The sequence below is a fragment of the Homarus americanus genome, unplaced genomic scaffold (assembly GCF_018991925.1).
Source record: "Homarus americanus isolate GMGI-L3 unplaced genomic scaffold, GMGI_Hamer_2.0 scaffold16712, whole genome shotgun sequence".
NCBI classification, from domain to species: domain Eukaryota; kingdom Metazoa; phylum Arthropoda; class Malacostraca; order Decapoda; family Nephropidae; genus Homarus; species Homarus americanus.
This window is the reverse complement of record NW_024757794.1, coordinates 1,189,242-1,209,493: the sequence shown is the minus strand read 5'-3', so window position 1 is coordinate 1,209,493 and position 20,252 is coordinate 1,189,242. Positions and strand designations below refer to the sequence as shown.

The 20,252-nt window shown below is 37.2% G+C and overlaps 1 protein-coding gene across 8 annotated transcripts; it reads left to right on the top strand.

Moving 5' to 3' along the window:
- Positions 1–68: 68 nt before the first annotated feature.
- Positions 69–18,621, top strand: LOC121857716 (bleomycin hydrolase-like). Of its 8 annotated transcripts, none has more exons than XM_042353815.1 (10): positions 69–89; positions 2,136–2,167; positions 2,977–3,131; positions 3,381–3,533; positions 6,425–6,570; positions 8,282–8,366; positions 9,525–9,773; positions 12,366–12,592; positions 14,554–14,674; positions 17,223–18,621. In XM_042353815.1, exons 2-10 carry the CDS (start codon positions 2,158–2,160, stop codon positions 17,460–17,462), a joined length of 1,386 nt encoding a protein of 461 aa, XP_042209749.1. In that variant the 5' UTR covers positions 69–89; positions 2,136–2,157; the 3' UTR covers positions 17,463–18,621. The 8 variants fall into 8 exon arrangements, with proteins under 8 accessions (XP_042209749.1, XP_042209752.1, XP_042209747.1 ...); XM_042353818.1 differs by lacking the exon at positions 69–89 and adding an exon at positions 193–216; XM_042353813.1 differs by lacking the exon at positions 69–89 and adding an exon at positions 417–508.
- The last annotated feature ends 1,631 nt before the right edge of the window (positions 18,622–20,252 follow it).

The following is a 20,252-nucleotide window of genomic DNA, read 5'->3' as shown; positions in this document are numbered from 1 at the left end:
AAATCCAGGAAACTGAGGGCAAACTTTTCGGAGTGAGAATTGTGAATTCTTCGAACAATCTGCCAGAGAGCATTGTGACGGCACCTAGTGTGAGTTCATACTTCCAACAGTGGAGCAGTTTTCGATATATTCAGGAGCCAGTGCATGCCCAGCATTTGCCAACAGTGCGTAAGAGAGACTTGACCGACCGCCCAGGCGAAGAGGATAAAAATAGAAGTAAAGTCAACTTCGATGGTCATTAGAGCCATGGTGTTGTTCTCTTGATGTCTTCCTTTTGTTTCTTCTTAACTGCCCATTTTCCTTCTTCCGATTCGTAGAGGTTGATAAATTCTGAGAGAGAGACCGCAGATATATACACTTATTACTGTAGTTATGTATATGTTCTTTTAATTGCTAAAAATGGAGAATTTTAAACGTTAATTGCATAAAAGGTATAATATATTTTATTATACTGTACCCGCGAGCCTATCAGTATTTACTTCATCACGTACAGTACACTCATCCCTGGGTGAGTGAGTGTGGCATAAGTGGTGTGGGATTTATTCCTCCACGGTGATTTTTTTCTGTATAATATTATATCTTATCATTTATATTTTTATAATTTAATCAGGTTGGCAAGATAAGAAGGATATAAGACTTTGTTAAAGGTAAATAGTGAACAAGAACAGTCGCTGATTCTTGGTGTCATATATGGTTTGGCCTTTATGCCACCAACAATTTTTCTGCAGTTATATATTTTTTGGTATTTTATATTATGTATTAAGATTTGACCAGATGGAGAAGAAAAGAAGATATTATTTTGATCAGCTTAACCAAGAACAGCCCTTATGTCATAAATGGTGTTGGCCTACCTCTGAAGTTATTATTTTTTTACACTAAGTTTTGTTAATCATCCATGCACTAAATTTTGGGTGAAGATGGAGAAATGGTTATCACCTGAAGAAACTGGGTAATTATTGACGACTGACCCACCACCGATTTTTCTTAGAAAACAAATTTAAAAACTGCAATTTTGTGTTTTATAGTGGACACTGTTGCAGTTTTAGAAATTATGTTAAAAAGTGGTTATTTCTCATAGTGGACACTGTTGTAGGTTTAACTATTATGTTAAAAAGTGGTTATTTCTCATAGTGGACACTGTTGCAGTTTTAGCAATTATGTTAAAAAGTGGTTATTTCTAAATTAAACCTAACCCTAGTGATAAAAAAAAAGCAGCAGAGGACCTCAGCAACCTAACCAAAGAAACCTAACCTTACCTAACTTTTTAGATGTGAGGCTCCATCCTTCTGACTCCCCAGCATATTAAATAGAAAGAAATTATTATGATGTGGTGTAATTTTACATTTTTTGTGGATGTGAGAGCAGCTACCCTTGATGAAAACATAGTAAGAATATAAACATCAAAACAAATAATGTGTCAGCAGGTTAGTCGTCAATATTAGCAAAAAACAGTAATCCTGGAGGAGGTAGCTGACACCAGAAGGCATTACTCAATTCCATTATTTTTTCCACAGATCTTATTATTATAGTAAGTATTTGGGTAAAGATTCGTTTTAGGTCGAACATGGAATTTCATATTTCCATTTATATAGGGATGAAGAGCAAAGAATAATAATAAAAATACTTTATGCTGTTTCCATTGCAAATAAATATTTTTTGATTATTTTAACCGATATGACGCCCCCCCAATTACCAATAACATTGGTTGTTCAAAGTGGGCAGGGCTTTGAAGTGGAGGGAAAATGTGGGGTAAAATATTAAAACAAATACAAAAGAAACCTTCAAAACCCTTACCTAACCTTTCATAACCTATAAAAAGGTTAAACATCACTTTTGAGTTTGTGGGTCCTCCTCCTTATCTGAACACCAAAAACTACACCATCACATACTAAATACTGAAAACACAATTAAGGTAAAAGTGTTTTATAGTTTTAGGATTTTTTTTAGGTTAGATAAGGTTAGGTAATGTTTTCAAAGGTTTGTTTGGTGTTCTTTTACCCCACAGTTTCCCTCTACTTCAATGCCCTGCCCACTTTGAACAATCAATATTGTTTTTCTTCAGGTTTATAGCCATTTCTTCAAATAGTTACTGTTTTTTGTGTGTTTCACTGACTACAATATTTTCTGTTTTCCAGTTTTGACACATCTTTGTTCAAGATGACCGTCGGTAAGTATTATGTGATTCACAATACTAAAAGCATTTTGTAATTAACTTGATAAACTATTTTAAAACTGATTATCATACTTAAGAATAATAGAGCACACACATTGTATGTTTTGTTTCGTTCTCAACTTAACCATAAAAAGAAATAATTTACGTTCTCTAGCTTATACTATACAGCCCATTATTACTTTTAGAAAATTGTAGCCCACTGCATTTTCTCTTGTAAGCCATACTTATCGTCCATCTCTCATTATCTCAATATACGTTAATACTAATTGGGTAGACTCTGATCTACTCTCTACACAGCCCTTGTTTCATCTGCCCATTACCTTTCTGTTTTTCCTGTTCTCCAAACCCTATGTGCTTTATAAATCGCTCTCAAGCGTGTCATATCTAGTACTGTACAGTTTTAATTTGCTCCTTCCTATTTCACCCATATAAAGATGTCAGATGAACACTACCCTTATAAATTCCCATCTTTGGCTCCATGCATTACTGTCCACTTTTTACTTTCCCTTCATCCACTTCTCTGATATTCAGTAATTCATCACTCATAGTTCCATTTGCAGGCACATCCACTTCTAGATATCTTAAACACCCCAATTCCTCCATTCAATTTATAATTTATTCATTTACTTTATTATTACTTTTTCAAGCCTTTTCCCATTATAAAGCAGTTGGAGGCAATCAGGAGCAGATACACATATGCACACATAGAGTCTACATTCATGCCTTGTAAATGTTCATTCTCATTGCTGTAAAGGTGCATTCCTCAAGGCTGCAGTTTCTTATATATTATTGTTATATTGCAGCATTAACCCCCAAATTGGTGGAGCAGTATCGGGAGCAGGTAGAGAGCGAGTCAAACTCCCTGCTGGCTATGAATGCCTGCTTTAAGACAGATCCATTAGAGATGTGTGTACGCCGTAGTAAAGTTATTGCAACTAATCACATATTTACCCATAAGGTCAGTCCATATTTATTATTTTGGTGAATTTTACAAGCTGTGTTATAACTGAGTGTAAAGACTTATGGTATATACATATATATATATATACCAATGAACACTGATGTGTTCATTGTTATTTTCCAACATGTCTTAAGCTTCACCTGTTTATTAAAAGATATAAGAAAATATTGAGACTTATTGAAGTTTGTCATGAATCTAAGTATTTTGTTATTGGTTACACTTTTTTACAAATATTTTACTTACCAGGTTGAGAGTGAGGGACGACCTATTACTAATCAGAAATCCTCTGGCCGTTGTTGGATCTTTGCCTGCCTGAATGTGATGCGACTTCCTTTTGTCAAACAGTTCAACTTGGAAGAATTTGAATTCTCACAATCACATCTCTTCTTTTGGGATAAGGTAATATTAAAGAGTAGCTTTTTTTGAAAATCAATAAATTGGTGGCATTATATGCTGTATACAGTCAACCCTCACTTTACGCGGTTAATGTAACCCACAGGGTACCGCGGAAAGTGAGAAACGCATAAAGTGAATAACATAACATATGGGATTAAATGAAATAGAGACCAGCTGACCCCCAAACTCCACTTTTTCCGACACAATACCTATGCTCTAGTAAAAATAACATCTTAATTTTATGATGGTACATGCACACAATTAATACTTAAGAGAAATAGAGAAATACAGTCGCCAAGTTAATGTCCATTCAAATAATGGACTCACTCCCTCCCCCTCTTCTCACAGTCCACTCGCTGGCTCTTCCCTCTGAGAAATTTTGGGGGGAAAACCAGGTATAGTAATAAATAATTCCTCAAACTAAAGTTAGGATGATATAATTGACATTGCTGGATTCCTTGTAAGACCAGGAATATTTTGAATATAAATGTCATATATTTTGCACAAAAGATAACATATTTACTCAGAGTAAACATTATATCTAAAATTTGTATGTCTAATGCAAAATCTATGATGTTTATATTCAAAATGATCATCTAATTGTAAGAATTCCAGCAATGTAAATTATATTCTGGCTGGATAATTTGTATGAATTTTATGAGCTAAATAAAAAAAATATACTTCACCCGTGTAAAGGGGTGCGGAATTTGAGCATCCTGGGTTCTGGCAGGGCACCGCGTAAACGTGGAAACGCGGAATGTGGGACCGCGTAAAGTGAGGGTTGTCTGTATATAATTATTATTTATGTTTATAGTTATATAATAATTTTAGTTAGAGAGGGGGAAGAGTGCCTCAAGATTTTAAAGAGAACAAGAAACAGTTTAAGAGGGAAATTTCTAGGCAGAGATAACCAAGAGGACAAATGAAAAGAGCATATAACACTGATGGGATGTACAGTATTCACTCAGTTATCTGTGAATGAAAGGCAGTTTATGGTCATGGCTATCACCGCTTACTCAACTGGTAGGTGGGCTACTGGCCTTCCACCACACAGTTTGTCGCTTGTCCAGGAAGAAGAAGGTAACATAAGAATGGAGGAAACTGCAGCGGGCCTATTGGCCCGTACTGGGCAGTCCCATTTACACCCAACCCCTATTGCTCACATATCCATCCAACCTATGTTTGAAGCTATCCAGCATATTCCAGTTAATGATGATGTTTGGTAACTGGTTCCACTCATCCACTACTCTATTTCCAAACCAATGTATACCTATCTCGTGCCTAAATCTAAATTTGTCTTAATTTAAAAACATTGTTACGAGTTTGCTCCTGGTTGGGTAGTTTGAGTACCTTTGTAATGCCACCTTTGTTTAGCCCTGACTTCCATTTATACACTTCGATCACATCGCCCCTCACTCTACGTCTCTCAAGGAAGTGCAAATTAAGATGCTTTAACCTGTCTCTGTACTCAAGGTTCTTAATGTCTGGGATTAGTCTTGCCATTCTTCTCTGAATTCTTTCAAGGGATTGTATATCCATTCTGTAGTACGGTGACCAGAATTGAACTGCATAATCTAAGTGAGGTCTCACAAGCGCAAGATATAGTTTTAAGATGACCTCGCTAGTCTTGTAACTAACACACCTTTGTATGAACCCAAGTACTTTGTTAGCCTTGTTTCGAGCAAATACACATTGTTTACTTGGCTTAAGATTCCTACTTATCATTACCCCTAAATCTTTTTCACAGTCGGATTTCTCTATAACATCGTTGTTCATCTGATATCTGGTTTCTCTGTTTACATCTCCTAGACTTAAGTACTTTACATTTGTCCACATTGAATTTCATCTGCCATTTTTCAGACCATTCAAAAATTTTTAGATCTTCCTGTAGTTTTGCGGAGTCCTCGTCAGATTTAATTAATCGCCCTATTTTAGTGTCATCAGCAAATTTACTTATGTTGCTGTCTACTCTGATACCTATGTCGTTTATGTATATATTAGGCTCGGAAACCGAAAAGCAAGCTTTTCGGTTTCTGAGCCAAACATATATAATAAATAATAATGGTCCAAGTACGGAGCCTTAGGGTACTCCACTAGTGATGTTACTTCAATCGGATTTACTGCCGTTAATTCTCACTCGCTGTTTCCTGTCACCACACCCTAATCCATTTTAGAATATCTCCTCCAATGCCATGAGCCTCCACCTTTCTTATTAGTCTTTCGTTGGGGACTCTTTCGAAGGCTTTGCTAAAGCCGAGATACAGTATATCACACCATAGTCGTGCCCGTCGTTCACTGATTCAAAAACAGCTGAAAAGAATGAATGCCCGCTTGTGAGAAGTGTACATGAATACAGTACTGTACTTCTCATTAACTGGATGATTTTATGTTGTCTTTACTGATGGCTATTCCATAAATTACACTTCTGTTTCTTTGAAATTATTAAACAACTCAATAATGTTTCTCAAAAGAGTGGCAGCTAACAAATGCATGTGTACATAGTGCCAAATCCCTGCACTGATGGTAACAGTTAAGGAATCATTGTTAGTACAATTCACTGTAAAGTAAACCACATATAACAATGTGTATACAGTACTGCATTGCAATAAAAATATGTAAAAAGGAGTTGAAGAGAATAATTTGAATGACTCCTAAATGTAACAAATTGAGAGAGAGGTAAAATTATCTGGTTTAAGACAATGTGTATTAAATAATGTCAAAGTATAATGAAGACGTTAATAAGGGAGGAGTAGTAGTAATGGTCATCCATGGCCATCTTGCTATAAGCAGGAAAAGTCTTGAAAAAACAAAAAACAAAGGTTTTATTGTATTTTGTGATATATAATTAAAGTTAGAAGTTTCCCTTTGATACTGATTTAATTTTGTATGAGCAGATAGAGAGATGCAACTACTTCCTGAACAAGATGGTTGACTGTGCTAAACGAGGAGAGGAGGTTGAGGGTCGACTTGTGTCCTTTCTTCTTCATGACCCAACGTCTGATGGAGGTCAATGGGATATGATTGTTAACCTTATCACTAGGTGAGGAATAGTAATTTTCTGAGTGTATATATATATATATATATATATATATATATATATATATATATATATATATATATATATATATATATATATATATATATATATATATATATATATATATATATATATATATATATATCAAAATACCGGACAATTTGGGGGAAAGATGGTCCGGACTTGCCAATTGTCTGGACTTTTACCAAGTTTTTAGTGGGGGTTCAGGGGGCCACTGTGCAACTAAACAGCCACTCATTAGCCCCACCCACCAATGACTCTTAAATTTTTATTTTAATGTGCAACATGTGTCATGTGTTTTCCTGGTTAAATTTTTCCTTTATTCTTAAGTCAAATTACGAATTATATATTGTATTTTTTTATACTATAAGTTATATTTATGATGGAATACACCATAAGAGGCTGATCATACTAGAATATAATGTTGAATAAATAAAAACAAACTGGCAAACAAGGCAAGGCCAGTCTCCCCCAGCATATTTATACATACAAGTGTTATCTCGTACCTATTATCACTTGTTAGGCCTATATCAAATCTGATTAGACCACTGTACAGTATCCCCATTAAAGACAATACACAGTATACAGTATATTTTAATAATAAATAGGATAATACTGCTCGGCTCCTCCCTGACGTACGACCTACTCGACTTACGACCTGGCTCAGTCGTACCAAAATTTTTTCAAATTACGTATTTTCGAGTCAACGTCACTACACAGACAAAATTTTCGTTTGTAATTCACTTTAAAATGGCTGGCAAGCTTAAAAGTGAGAGTTTTGTGGTGCTGAGAATAAAAAGAGACACCCATTTAGATTTTCTATTTGTTATTTAAGCATTTTCGACTTACGACCTGGATTTGGGTCCCTAACCCCGTCGTAAGTCGGGGAGGAGCTGTGTATACTAAAAAAAATTATTTACTCAACGAATTCATTGAACTAACTGTCACCAAAATGTAATAATAAAAACAAACATTCCTCCAAAATCAGCTACGGTAGTATCGTAAGTTTGAATACTGCGTGTAATGGAGATGAGCTGCCATATTTAATGCTGTGATAAAAAATACAATACTGTAACACATTTTATGTACAAAACATAGCTCCTCTGGGTGATGCCACACAGTTCATCCAGTCAGTCACCCAACTGACTCACAGACATGTGGTTGCCGCGCTGGCTGTGTGTTTGCTGTGACGTCACTTCGGGGGGGGGGAGTGTGGCCACGCAGTTATACCCCAGTAACCAACCCACCGCCTCCACACACATTCACTTCCCACATATACACACACACCTATGCTCTTCATTTTTCTTATTTTATAGTTTATTATATTTTCTTTATTTCTAAGCCACATTATAGTATGGTACTGATTTTTCCACAACATTTATAGTTTCTTTACAAGTAACAATATACTACTGTATACTAGGCGGTTGGGTTGGTGAGTCGTAAACGTAGCTATAGCCAAGGCATTGTTATAGCTCACCACCTCCACACACGTTCAGTTCCGATATATACACACACACCTATACTCTTTATTGTTCTTATTTTATAGTTTGGTATTCTATTTTCTCTATTTATAAGCCACATCATTTATATAAAATGGAGTAAGTGTTAAAGAAATCTATTTTTCTGAGACATGAATTTGTGAGGTCAGCCTGTAGCACTGTGCATTAATGTTATCTCCTGTTAATATTTTAAGATATGGTGTGATGCCCAAAAAGTGCTTCCCAGAATCCTTTAGTGCTGAAAATTCTATGAGGATGAATAGAATCCTACAGAGTAAGGTACTGTACTGTATACTGTATATGAAATAGTTCGCTGTTAATACTGTCAAATTTTATCACTGAAACTAATTATTCATATTAAATTTCATAGTATATGTTATCACCTGTACAGTAGTGAATACACCCAGTCCTCGCCAAACGTTGTCTCAGACAATGTTGTTTTGTTATAACGTTGCTACTCTTTAGATACCCATGATTCCGACAACGTTGTTTTACGGTCCGACCGATTCGTTATAACGTTGTCACCCAACACGGACTACAGTACTTTATATGGTGCACTACCCTCTCTTATCTTGGCACGCTACGCTCTCGTGAAGCGTCACAGCGTCCCCAAACATTTTCTCCCCAGTCTTTGTTAAGCTTCCACAGCGTACGTGCGTGCTGAAGTGTTTTTGTTATAAATACTGTACTGGAACCATTCGAAATGGCTCCCAAATGAAAATGGAGGTTTTAAACCGTTTTGAGAAAGGTGAACCTGCTGTGGACATTGGTGTAGCGTTAGGCCTAAACCCCACGTACTATCCAGACCAGCACAGACATGATTAAGGCTAGTGCTGGAAGTAGTACTATTCTGAGTGCAACAAAGACAAGTCATGTTCGAAGTACCATGATTGAGAAGATGCTGGCTATGTGGATGGAGGACCAGAATCGATTCAATGCCCCTGTGAGCCTTATGGTTATCAGCACAGAGCAAAATCCTTGTATGGGGAAAATTGATTCCATTAACGTTGTGTTTTACAAGAACGTGACCATGACGTTAAGCGAGGACTGGGTGTACGTACTGTAATTGCATTAAAAAAATTTATACAATTTATCACCAATATAATATTTGTATTTGAACTCTAGGTAAATTTTATTACCTATTCTGAATACTAATGTTAAAATTCTACTTATAATTTGTCACCTTTACTATTATTTTTTTTACTAAAATTCTAGGTAAATTTTATCACTTATTCTGGATATTCACATTAACATTTAAATAAATTTTATCACCTGATCTAAATATATTAAAATCATAGTTAAAATTTATCAACTTTACAGATGAATCCCATTGAAAATTTAGGTTTAACTTGTCACAGTAGAATTTTGAAATATTTTAAACATAGATTGTGACACGCTGTGTTTCAAAGACTGCCATGTTTTTTGTATTTTTTTTAGTTGCGAGAATATACACGAGAATTACGGACAGTCATCAACAAAGGTGGTGATGATGCTACGATTACCGAGACTCTCGTCCGCCAGATGAGTGAAATATACCGTATTGTGTCCATCTGCCTTGGCATTCCTCCTCAAACCTTCACCTGGGAATATTATGACAAGTCTAAGGCATACCATAAGATTGGACCCCTCACCCCACTAGAATTTTACACTGTTTATGTCAAACCAGTGTATAATGTTGAAGACAAGGTATAGTAAATTTGACACTTTTTATCAAATGTTATTTCTATTTAGCCTCTTAATTGAGTGCCTGATACACAGCCTGAAAAATCACATTGATTTTTGTATGATTTTCATTGTTATTCTTTGTTGTCTTTGCATTTGAATGGTTGGTTCAGTAACACCCGCTCACCCCATTAATTTCAGGTTTCCTCTGTACCCCTGCAACTTACTGTGCTGTGGGCTCCGGGTTGTTTGGGTTCACACTCAGGATGGGATGGAGAAAGGAACTCACAATGTGCTCTCTGTATACATGTTGTATTGGATGTACAATGCAGCTTGGTGGTGGGAAGGCAGCATGGTTACAAGCGTTGAGTAGAGAGAGCTGGTTGGTGAGGGTGCTCAGAGGAGGACAAGCTTGTGGGTCGCCGGCGGGAGCGAGGGCCGTCAGGCAGGAGGAGGAGGTGGTGTTGCTTGCTGCGGCTGTAGCTAGAAGAAGAGGCAGGTCACCACGAGGTCAGGTCCTATATAGCGGAGGTAGGCGTGGCTTAATAGTTGACCTCCGTCATGTAACGCGGCGCTGGTTGACCTAGACCACGAGGCATACACTGGGGAATTTGCGGGGTCGGCTACTCAGCGACAAAAGCGTTTGTAGGGGAGGGATCCACTACAATACTCCCTCCTTCCCTCCAGGCGGTGTAGGAGACTTCTTGTCTGCAGGGTTGCATGGCACATGTGAGGCAGAATGGGCGGTGCATGCCACATATGAGCCATAACGGCGAGGGCGTGGATGAGCCGGCCGCTAGAGGAGATAACTGTCTAGATACACAATATCTGTGTGAGTAGAGAGGGAGAAAAAGGGTGTGTGGAGGCGATGAATGTTGTGCTTCCCTCACGGCAGGTACAGAGTCGTCGGATGCGCCTGCTGGGGTGTGTGGGCCTGGGTCAGGAGCAGGGGCTGCGTCAGCAGAAGCGGATGAGGGCTCGTGACAGCAGCTGGGTCCACGACAGCAGCAGGGTGCAGGACAGTAGCAGAGGGGTACCCAAGGGAGAAAAGAGGGGTGTGTGGGTCCGCATCAGGAGGAGCGGCAGGGGGTACTGCTGGGCCGGGGCGGCATCTGAGGCAGGACTGGTGTGTTGGGGTCGGTAGGACGTGGTGCTTTGGGCAGGAAGAGGAGTGGCTGTCTGCTTAGAGTCGCAGAGCTGCTCTAGGGTGTCTAACCTGTGGTGTAGAGGCAGTAGTTGTAGAGCCGATGAGAGCTGCTTCTGTGTGGATAAGCCAGTCTTCCATGTTGCTTGAAGACTGGGAGCGTGATCAGTTTCTCCTCCATCCTGTGTGAGTGCGAATCTCCGGGGTCACCATTTATGGGATGAGAGATGTTGGTTCACACTCAGGATGGGATGGAGAAAGGAAACTCACAATGTGCTCTCTGTATACATGTTGTATTAGATATACAATGCAGCTTGGTGCTGGGAAGTGGCAGCGTGGTTACAAGCGTGATGTAGAGAGAGCTGGTTGGTGAGGGTGCTTAGAGGAGGACAGCTTGTGGGTCGCCATGCTCGCCGGCGGGAGCGAAGGCCGCCAGGCAGCGGCGGAGGAGGTGGTGTAGGTAGAAAGAGAGCGGTCACCACGAGGTCAGGTCCTATATAGCGGAGGTAGGCGTGGCTTAATAGTTGACCTCCGTCATGTAATGCGGCGCTGGTTGACCTAGACCACGAGGCATACACTGGGGAATTTGCGGGGTCGGCTACTCAGCGACAAAAGCGTTTGTAGGGGAGGGATCCACTACAGTGCTTCGACTAATCCATTTGTTGTGTGAAGGAAGGTTGTTTTGTGAAGTTTGGTGAACAAAAAGTTGGTTGTAATGAAGTTGCAAAAGGTAAGAGAAAAATAAGGTTAATTAAGGGTAAACCTCTGAAAGAAACAAATGTACCAGACCATTAAGTGAACTGCATTGGAAATTGGTAAACAAATAAAGCCCATCAGTAAAATAATATTATTTTGAAAGAAATTTTCTTAATTTTCAAGGAAAACTTATTTATTTTAAATTTTTAACACCCTTTCTTGTTTAACGATGGTCAGTTTAGTGATGTTCGACTCACTGGGAAAAACTCGGGAGGGCAGTCGGAGAAACTTGGGATTCTGTGCTCCAAGTGCCTGCAACAGTAAAAAAACAATAAATATAAAAATTACATAATGTATATCTACCTGAAATTATGAGTTGAACAATAACATAGCTCACACCTCCGCCTCACCTGCTCTGAATGGTACTGGGTGGTGAGTGGGCTACACAATTACATGCCATCTCCAGATATTACCGGGTATTCCTCATTTAGGATATTATTACTCGTTTAGGATATTCCTTGTTATCCGCCGTTTAGCGATAATTTCGCTTATCATTAGGTTTTTCATGAAATGAGGGAGACCTGTATCAATTAACTCAGACAGGTACATTATACTTTTTTGTTGATGTACTTAGTTCTTTATTCTTACTTCAGCTTCAGACCAAGTATTGAGCACAAACTTTATTAACCATCCTCAATATTTTCTTGCACATGCATTGCAGTACTTTTTGTATCGGTAAATATTACACTATATCTTTATATTTTTATATTTTGCAGGTGTGTCTAGTGACAGATCCTAGACCAAACAATGCATATGGACTTGCATACACAGTTGACTGCCTAGGAAACATGGTAGGAGGCCGCCGGACCATTTACAATAATCAGCCTGTAGAAACCTTAATGAATCTCAGTAGTGAAAGCATCAAAAGTGGAGAAGCTGTGTGGTTTGGCTGTGAAGTGGGCAAGAGATTTGCTGGTAAACTAGGCATTCAGGATATTGACATGTAAGTTGCTGTTATCCATTTTAATTTCTTTTTGGATTTGTAGAAAGCTGTCATGCTGTGAGTGAAGGATACATGCAGCTCTCATTAAAATTTATTCCAGTTGTTGTCATGTGTCAGTCTTCCAGTGGGTAAGGACAGAAGCAGGCTACATAAAATTTCAAGGTTTTAACTGAGCTTTCAAAAGCCTCAATACTCTACACTTTTTACTTAGCCAAAACTACAATCAGGGATGCAGAAATATCATGCCTCACTTTGGTGATAGCTTCTCTTCGACAGCATCCTCAAAACACAAGGACTGTAATGATTTCCAATGTGTTTTAGTGTCATTTTTATTCTCTGATTGAATATTTTGTCTTTACCTAAATGGTACAGCAACCAAGTGGATACAGTGATCTAAGAGTTCCTTGGTTCAAGTCTAGGGGACCTCCAGTTCTCTCACCTGTGAATGGGTTCTGGACTGTACAGTGTGTGAAGTGAAAGTAGTCAAGTGCAGTTTTCGCCATGCTACCTCTTTGTTTACCAAAGCCTTGCTATTCAGTGTGCTGTATCTGGACAATGTTAGGCTTATAAGACCCACTTTCAAGGAAGGAGACTTGAAGACAAGCAGTGTGATACTGTACTGTACAAGTAACATGTAAACATTCCAATTTTTAATGCGAGTTAAAATGATTAAACGTACAGTATGTACATTTCTCCAAAAGTGTCATTGTATAGGTCCACTTTTGCATTTTTTTCACTTGGTATATGTTTGTACATAATTATTAATCTAATTGACATTTTGCACTACAGTAAAAACCCAGAGTATCGGACTAATTAAGCACAGCAACATCAATTATCAGATGGAATCCGTTATTTTATTTACTATGAATTTTTAAAATTATTATTACATTTTCGCCCCCAGGTGGGCTAATCCCCGTAAAAAAAATGGACATCCATCAGCAGGGAGGCACAGCAGCCAGGATATTACACTAACACAGACTGGCTTATTTTTAGCTCATAATAAATTAGTTCAAGTAAATAATCATACTATGATATACAGGTACTTTCAGTAAATGCAGTTGTTTTTTATTTAAAGCGTTAATAGATGTATGTAAGGCTCCAAGTTCGACTATATGTATTGACTTTTATCTTATCTTGCCAAGCTGATGGTTACATAGGTGTCATGAAATGAATTGCAGGGAGTCTCCCAGGTCACTTTTTAAAACATGAATCATCCTTGATATACCTGTACAGGTGCTCCTCTACTTAAAAACATTCAACTTACAAACTTTCAGAGATACAAACATCATCACTGAGGGGGTTACCTGCCAGAACAGGTGCTTAATGTGGATGAGACTGGATTATTTTGAAGAAAATTCCAGATAGAACAAACATTACCTAAGAGGAGAAGAGTGAGCCAGGTTTTAAGGCTGTATTAAAGGGTATAGCTCTACTAAATATCCATAATCTTTTCATTTTTTACAATATGTTTGGTATCTACAGGAGTAAAGTTGGACTTACAAACAAGCCTCAGGAATGTAACTCGTTCGTAAGTAGAGGAGCACCTGTATAAGAAAACAGAACATTTCTGTTGAATGTAAAGTACGAACACACTAAACTAATTTGGTGTTTTCTTTTGTTTGTTTCTTTTTTATTTATGTTCCCAAATTTTCAGGAGAGTATACAGTCATTTTGTCCATCCATCCATACATCTGCACAACTTAATTACTGGAAGAATTGAAAGGAATATGAAAATCAATATTTCTTGGCAAGACAATGGTTATGTACTCAATTCAATATCTAATATCAAGGTCATATTCACTGGTAAAAAAAAAAAAAATGAGCAGTTCCTCTTTTCAGAGACCTGTAGTCAATTTCATCAACCTCTTAGTTTGCTAGACAAAAATTTTCTAAGCAAATAGTGCCTTTATATTTTATAAATTTTCTTAAGTGCCTGTTTAATTTTACACTTTTCCCAACAGCCATGACTATAAAGCAGCATTTGGTGTAGAAGTGAACATAGGACTGGAAAAAGCAGACCGTCTCATCTATGGTGAATCCCTCATGACTCATGCAATGATCTTCACTGCAGTCACACTTGATGTGAGTACAGTACTGTGTGTTGCTTTGTGCTACAAAGTATATCATAGCCATCATAATGTACATGGCTGTGTGCTTCTAAATTTTTTTTTATTTTCCAAACATTTTCATTGAAATAATCTTTAATATTGTACAGAAATCGAATTTGTATAGCGTTGCCAATTAAGAGTTTTGTAAGCTTTTATTTACCATTTAAATATGACCAGTCCAATATGAAGTTTTATGGTTGTTATAGAGCTGGATTAATAGCCAGTGTATACAGTTGTCCCTCACAAATGCTGGCTTTTGTCATGCTGAATTTGTGGGTGAACGATTTAATTTTTAACACTGAAATTTACAAATGCCATTGATGATTTACTATACAGTACAGTATTTGGAAGAGATTTACACTGTTATATACCTGGAGATTACAAAAAAATCTTCCCAACTTTAAACATTTATGTAAATCCTAATAAAGTTACAGAGAAAAGCAGGATATAGAGTGAAACCCTTGGTCATCTGGAGGAGGTGTCCAGATTTTTTGAAGTTTAGAAAAGAATGCATTACAAAGGTTAATGAAGCATAATAGATCTACTCAACACAAAATAGTATTAACCTCACCCTGTTGCATAAATTGTTCCATTCTTGCAGTATCACCCAAGTCAGTCAGTCATTTTGCATCATGTAAAGATCGCCTTATGATTGACGTCTCAACTTGTAGCGCCTTCCTTGAAACTATTAAAAGTGAGTCTGCTTAATATCCATGTGATCCAAAACAAAATTAATGAGTTTCTAAGGGTATATAGCTATATGTAATTTTATTATTTTTCACTTTTTTTTTCATGCACACACAATCGTCATACGGAATATGAAAAAAATAAAAGAAATGAATAAACATTTCTTAGGTCCGTGGTAGTTATTGTACAGTCATGGAAGGGGGCAGCGGGTGGCGTTGGGGTGGAGGTAGTGGGAGTATGGTGTTATGAGGTAGTGGTGGGTGGTTGTGGTGGGTGGTATGAGGTCGTGGTGGTGATGCAAATATGGTGGTGGGTGGTGTGATGTCATGGTGGTGATGGGAGTATGATGGTGGGTGGTGTGAGGTACATGAAACAGAGAAGTTTGTTTGTGACATGTACAACAAGCCTAGGCTCTACCACACTTGGCAATACACACTATTTACTATTCTGATAAAAGTGACCTCCAACAAAGCAGTCTCAATCAATCAGAGTACCGTCCTCATATCCGAGTGTTGGCGACCACAGATTTGTATCTCTGGCGACCCAGTTTTTAATTTCACTCATCCATCCCCGTCTCTGCCTTCCCCTGGCCCCCCTACCCTCAAATTTTGCACTCTGATCCACTGATTAAATTGAAAGATATAGACTCCTGCGCATTACAATCAATAAAGTTAGTTCTTCAAAAGGTGAAACGGACAAACTTTATTGTGATTTGATTGATGGCAAATATCAAAGTGGGAGGTTTGCAGGGGATCAAATGCTTAAAGATAATGCACAGAATAGCTATGTCCTCAACACTGTCATTACCCACTGACAATGACAGTGAAATAGTGATGCTAATGATGGCATGGAAGTAGAATCTTGTGATCCAGATGAATTTGAGTCTGAGTGTGACAGTAAAGTGGTCTGAAATGTGTTGCTGCCTCTTCATGTTCTGCTTAATGTATATTTCAGCCATGTTAGGCATGATTTTGAAACCTGAATTACAATTTTCAACAGTGGAATACAATGCACAGTATATTGTCTGTTAAAAGAAAGTGAAAAGTTATCAAATTTGAGCTACATTTCATGTTTCTCTGACAAATAAATTCAGTACAAAAGTAAGATTTTGTGTGATGTCCTGAATATATGAAATGCACTGTTACTATGGAAATTGCCAATTTTCAACCATAATAGAACATTTTTGGCAACTAATACCGGCATATTTTTATTCTGCAGATACTTTTATCCTTAGAACAACTTGCCAGATGAAGACTCAAGAATAAAAAATTATTGATGAAGTTTTCTAATACAATCTCTCCTCGATTTACGACGGGGTTCCGTCCCGACGACCAGGTCGTAAGTCGAAAATGCGAAAATAATATAGAAATTCTAAAATGGGTCTCTTTTTCTTCTCAGCACCACGAGAACTCTCACTTTTACGCTTGCCAGCCATTCTAAAGGGAATTACAAACAAAAATTTTGTTAGTACACAGCGTGATCACTAACGTCGGTACTAGGAAATACGTAATTTGAGAAATATTTTATACAACCACGGCGGTCGTATGTCCGGGTTGTCGTAAGTCGAGGGGTACCTGTACAGTACAAGACATGTACTATAAAAAATTACTGTAGAAACTGTCAATTTTTATGTAAAAATGACCATATGCATCAACTAAGACATGCACATTTGGATTCTACACACATTTTTACTCCTAAAACAACTCGGAAACTAAAGCTCTCAGAAGATAAATAAAATGGTGCGAGCTCCTGGACTTTCACATCCATCACTAAGTTGGTCTGTCTCACTTCTTCTTCTCTTGATTATTTCTTTTATTATCTGTTATTTCTCATAGGAAAATGGGACTGCAGAAAAATGGCGCGTAGAAAACAGCTGGGGTGAAGACCGAGGAGAGAAGGGATATCTAATCATGACTTCCGAGTGGTTCCGTGAGTTTGTATTTGAAATTGTAGTGGACAAGAAACATGTCCCAGATGAAGTGTTGGCCGTTTTCTCTCAGGAGCCAGTGATACTACCTGCATGGGACCCTATGGGGGCTTTGGCCCGCCAAGTTACACCTCAATTCCATCTTTAATTTTGATTTTCTAGTTAAGAAGCTAATACTTTGGCAACACTCAATTTTGTAGGGGTTTATAACAAAGCTCATCGTCATCTTATCAGGTAAGTCTGTTACTTTATTAATTTAAATGATTGGTGAGTGATTATGTAAGTCATGACTTGTAATTACAAAGCTGCAGATCCAAGCTTTTTTCAGTGACTGTACTTTACCCCTTAACTGACTTGACATTAAACTACAGTTATCTTGTAACTTTGTTGAATGTAAAAAACTAATTGATATTTTTTCACTTAAACTTTAAGTACAGATATTGTATTAATTTCTTTTTAGTGTTAGAATATATTGTTAAAAGTAACTTTTCATATATAAACCTAATATAATAATGAATTCTGTATAACACTGCAATGTATTGTTTAGAAAATTTACAAAAATTTATCGTTAAATTGCACATTTATATCTGAGTAATTATTTTTAATTAAGCTTGTGAACCAGGCAGTTACAACAAGACTATGTATTAGGTACAGTCAACCAAAGATGCATCGACCCCACCCTTGCTCTCGTACTTTCAGTTTTACTTGGTGATCCGTGGGGTGCTGGTGCAGGGATACTGCGTGCCATTATTGTATAAGTTGAGTCTATTACACAGTGTCTGGCCTTAACTTACAATAAATTATATTATATAATGCTCATTGTAAAGAGAAATAATTCCTTCTTGGAACACTCAAGATTAAATGTGGAAAATGTTTTTCTTGAAATTTGATGGAGAACATTGTGGTTGCATTACCAATTCATTAATATAATTTTCTTTATTATTTAAGCAAATATACGAACATTTGGAAACTTGTCATGATCTTAAATAACGATGAATAGTTTATTATAAAAATGCTACCTTTAGATTGTTTAATATTTATGCTGACAGTGATACAGCCAAAAATAGATCCACCAATCACAATCCCCATTACATACAGCCTTACTTTGCCAAGAATTGCCAGGTAAATTTATGAGTATGTGAGCCAGGGTGGGGTCAGTGCATCTTTGGTTGACTGTACATCAAGGCAATGTGTGCAGACATTTAATATCAAAATTATTATAATCTGCTCTATCTACTGCTTCATATTCTCCTAATATGGTTTTATCATCAAATGATTAGAACATAATAAATTTTATCTTGACAAAGCAAGCATGAATTTTTCCTCCTCATTTATATATTTCACTTAAATTCATATCAATAAGTTTCTAATTTGAAACTTTACGTGGTCCTAGAATTGATTTTCATCATTTTGTCCCCCTACTGTACCATCATACATATTCATACTGTATACTTTTATAAACATCAGTGTAAAGTTTGAACAGGAAAACAAGATGTATGAAAATTTTAAATGCCATATGAGGGGTGCGAGGTTATTACTGAAAATGGGACAAGACTGTGTGTGGCACAGTATGGGTAGTAAAAATCTAAACTAAAATACACAAAAATACCTTTACGTTGGATTCCTGATAATTATCAACACAACATCTCATTTGGTGGAATCTTTGATCCCGAGAACTTAACAATACGTGGGAGGGAAAATCCAAAAAAATCTCTCTGGTCCATACATTTGCATGAATTTCCAAGTGCGATTGTGTCATGCACCGAGCATGGTTGGCTAGCTGCAAGGATAACTTAAGTCGTAGGCTCAGTGAGCTGGTGCACAATGATTGGCTACCACTATCATGTCATTGGATTCCTATAATTATATGATGTATCTCGCAGCCTATCTCCAACTATCTCAGAGATTGCCTAAGTATATATTTCCTGTATATAAATTAAGTGTCTAAGTGTAAAATGTGGAAAAATAAAGATGAAAAATATATATTACTGAAAACACTTTATAATGAATGCAACACTAAGAATGCAAAATACTTGTTGGCATCTGCAGTATGAATAATCATTTATGTCGTGATCACCAGTTATGTATAATCCTGCAGCATTGTCATATATTTTTCAACATTATTTTCCCATATTTAACACAATCACATGACACTTAATAAATGGATCTGTAGTCAAGGTCAAGTAAGGTGCATTTATCATCAGATCTCATTGTATTTGCACATCATAACTTTAAAGTTAGTTTTATTTATTGACTACCTTACATTTTTTTCCATAAACAATTCATTATTTTGATGTTCCTGAAAACTCCATTGTAGGTCGAAATATCATAAATCAACTAAATATATTATACAGGCAAGAGGAAGTCAGGAAACGTAACAAAATATAGGTTGCCCTTGCTGGGAATTGAAATTTCGCCATGTCGGTGAATGATTAGAACTATATAAAGTGGCAGTCAGGGCAGTTAACTCACAGTCATCTCACCACTCATACATTTTGCTCAGATCATGTATCCACTCAGCAGTAATGTTACCAGACAACTGCAGTTTACATAACTTCTGAGTATCTGTACAATAAAACTCTTAATCTGGATTTCGACTTTATCTGGAGTGGCAAACCACTCCGGACTAATTTCTGGATCTACTCATGTGTAGCAAAAATAAACAAACACTTTTGAATCACTAACCTGCAGTATATTCTCGCCCTCTTCCAACTTTTTTTTTTTTTTAAGTTGTCCTGCCTTTGGGAAGCCATGGTATTAGTCCACAGGAGTTGAGATGCACATATGAGGGCTGTAGTAGGGCAATTGGCTTGTAAACAAAGCGGCTGGGGTTGGCGTTCATTTGCACCAGATGGAAATCCAGATTGCCATCTGGATTTTTTGATTAATCCAGACCTTTTCCGAAAAGAAACAAAATAAAAAAATCCATAATAGTCAG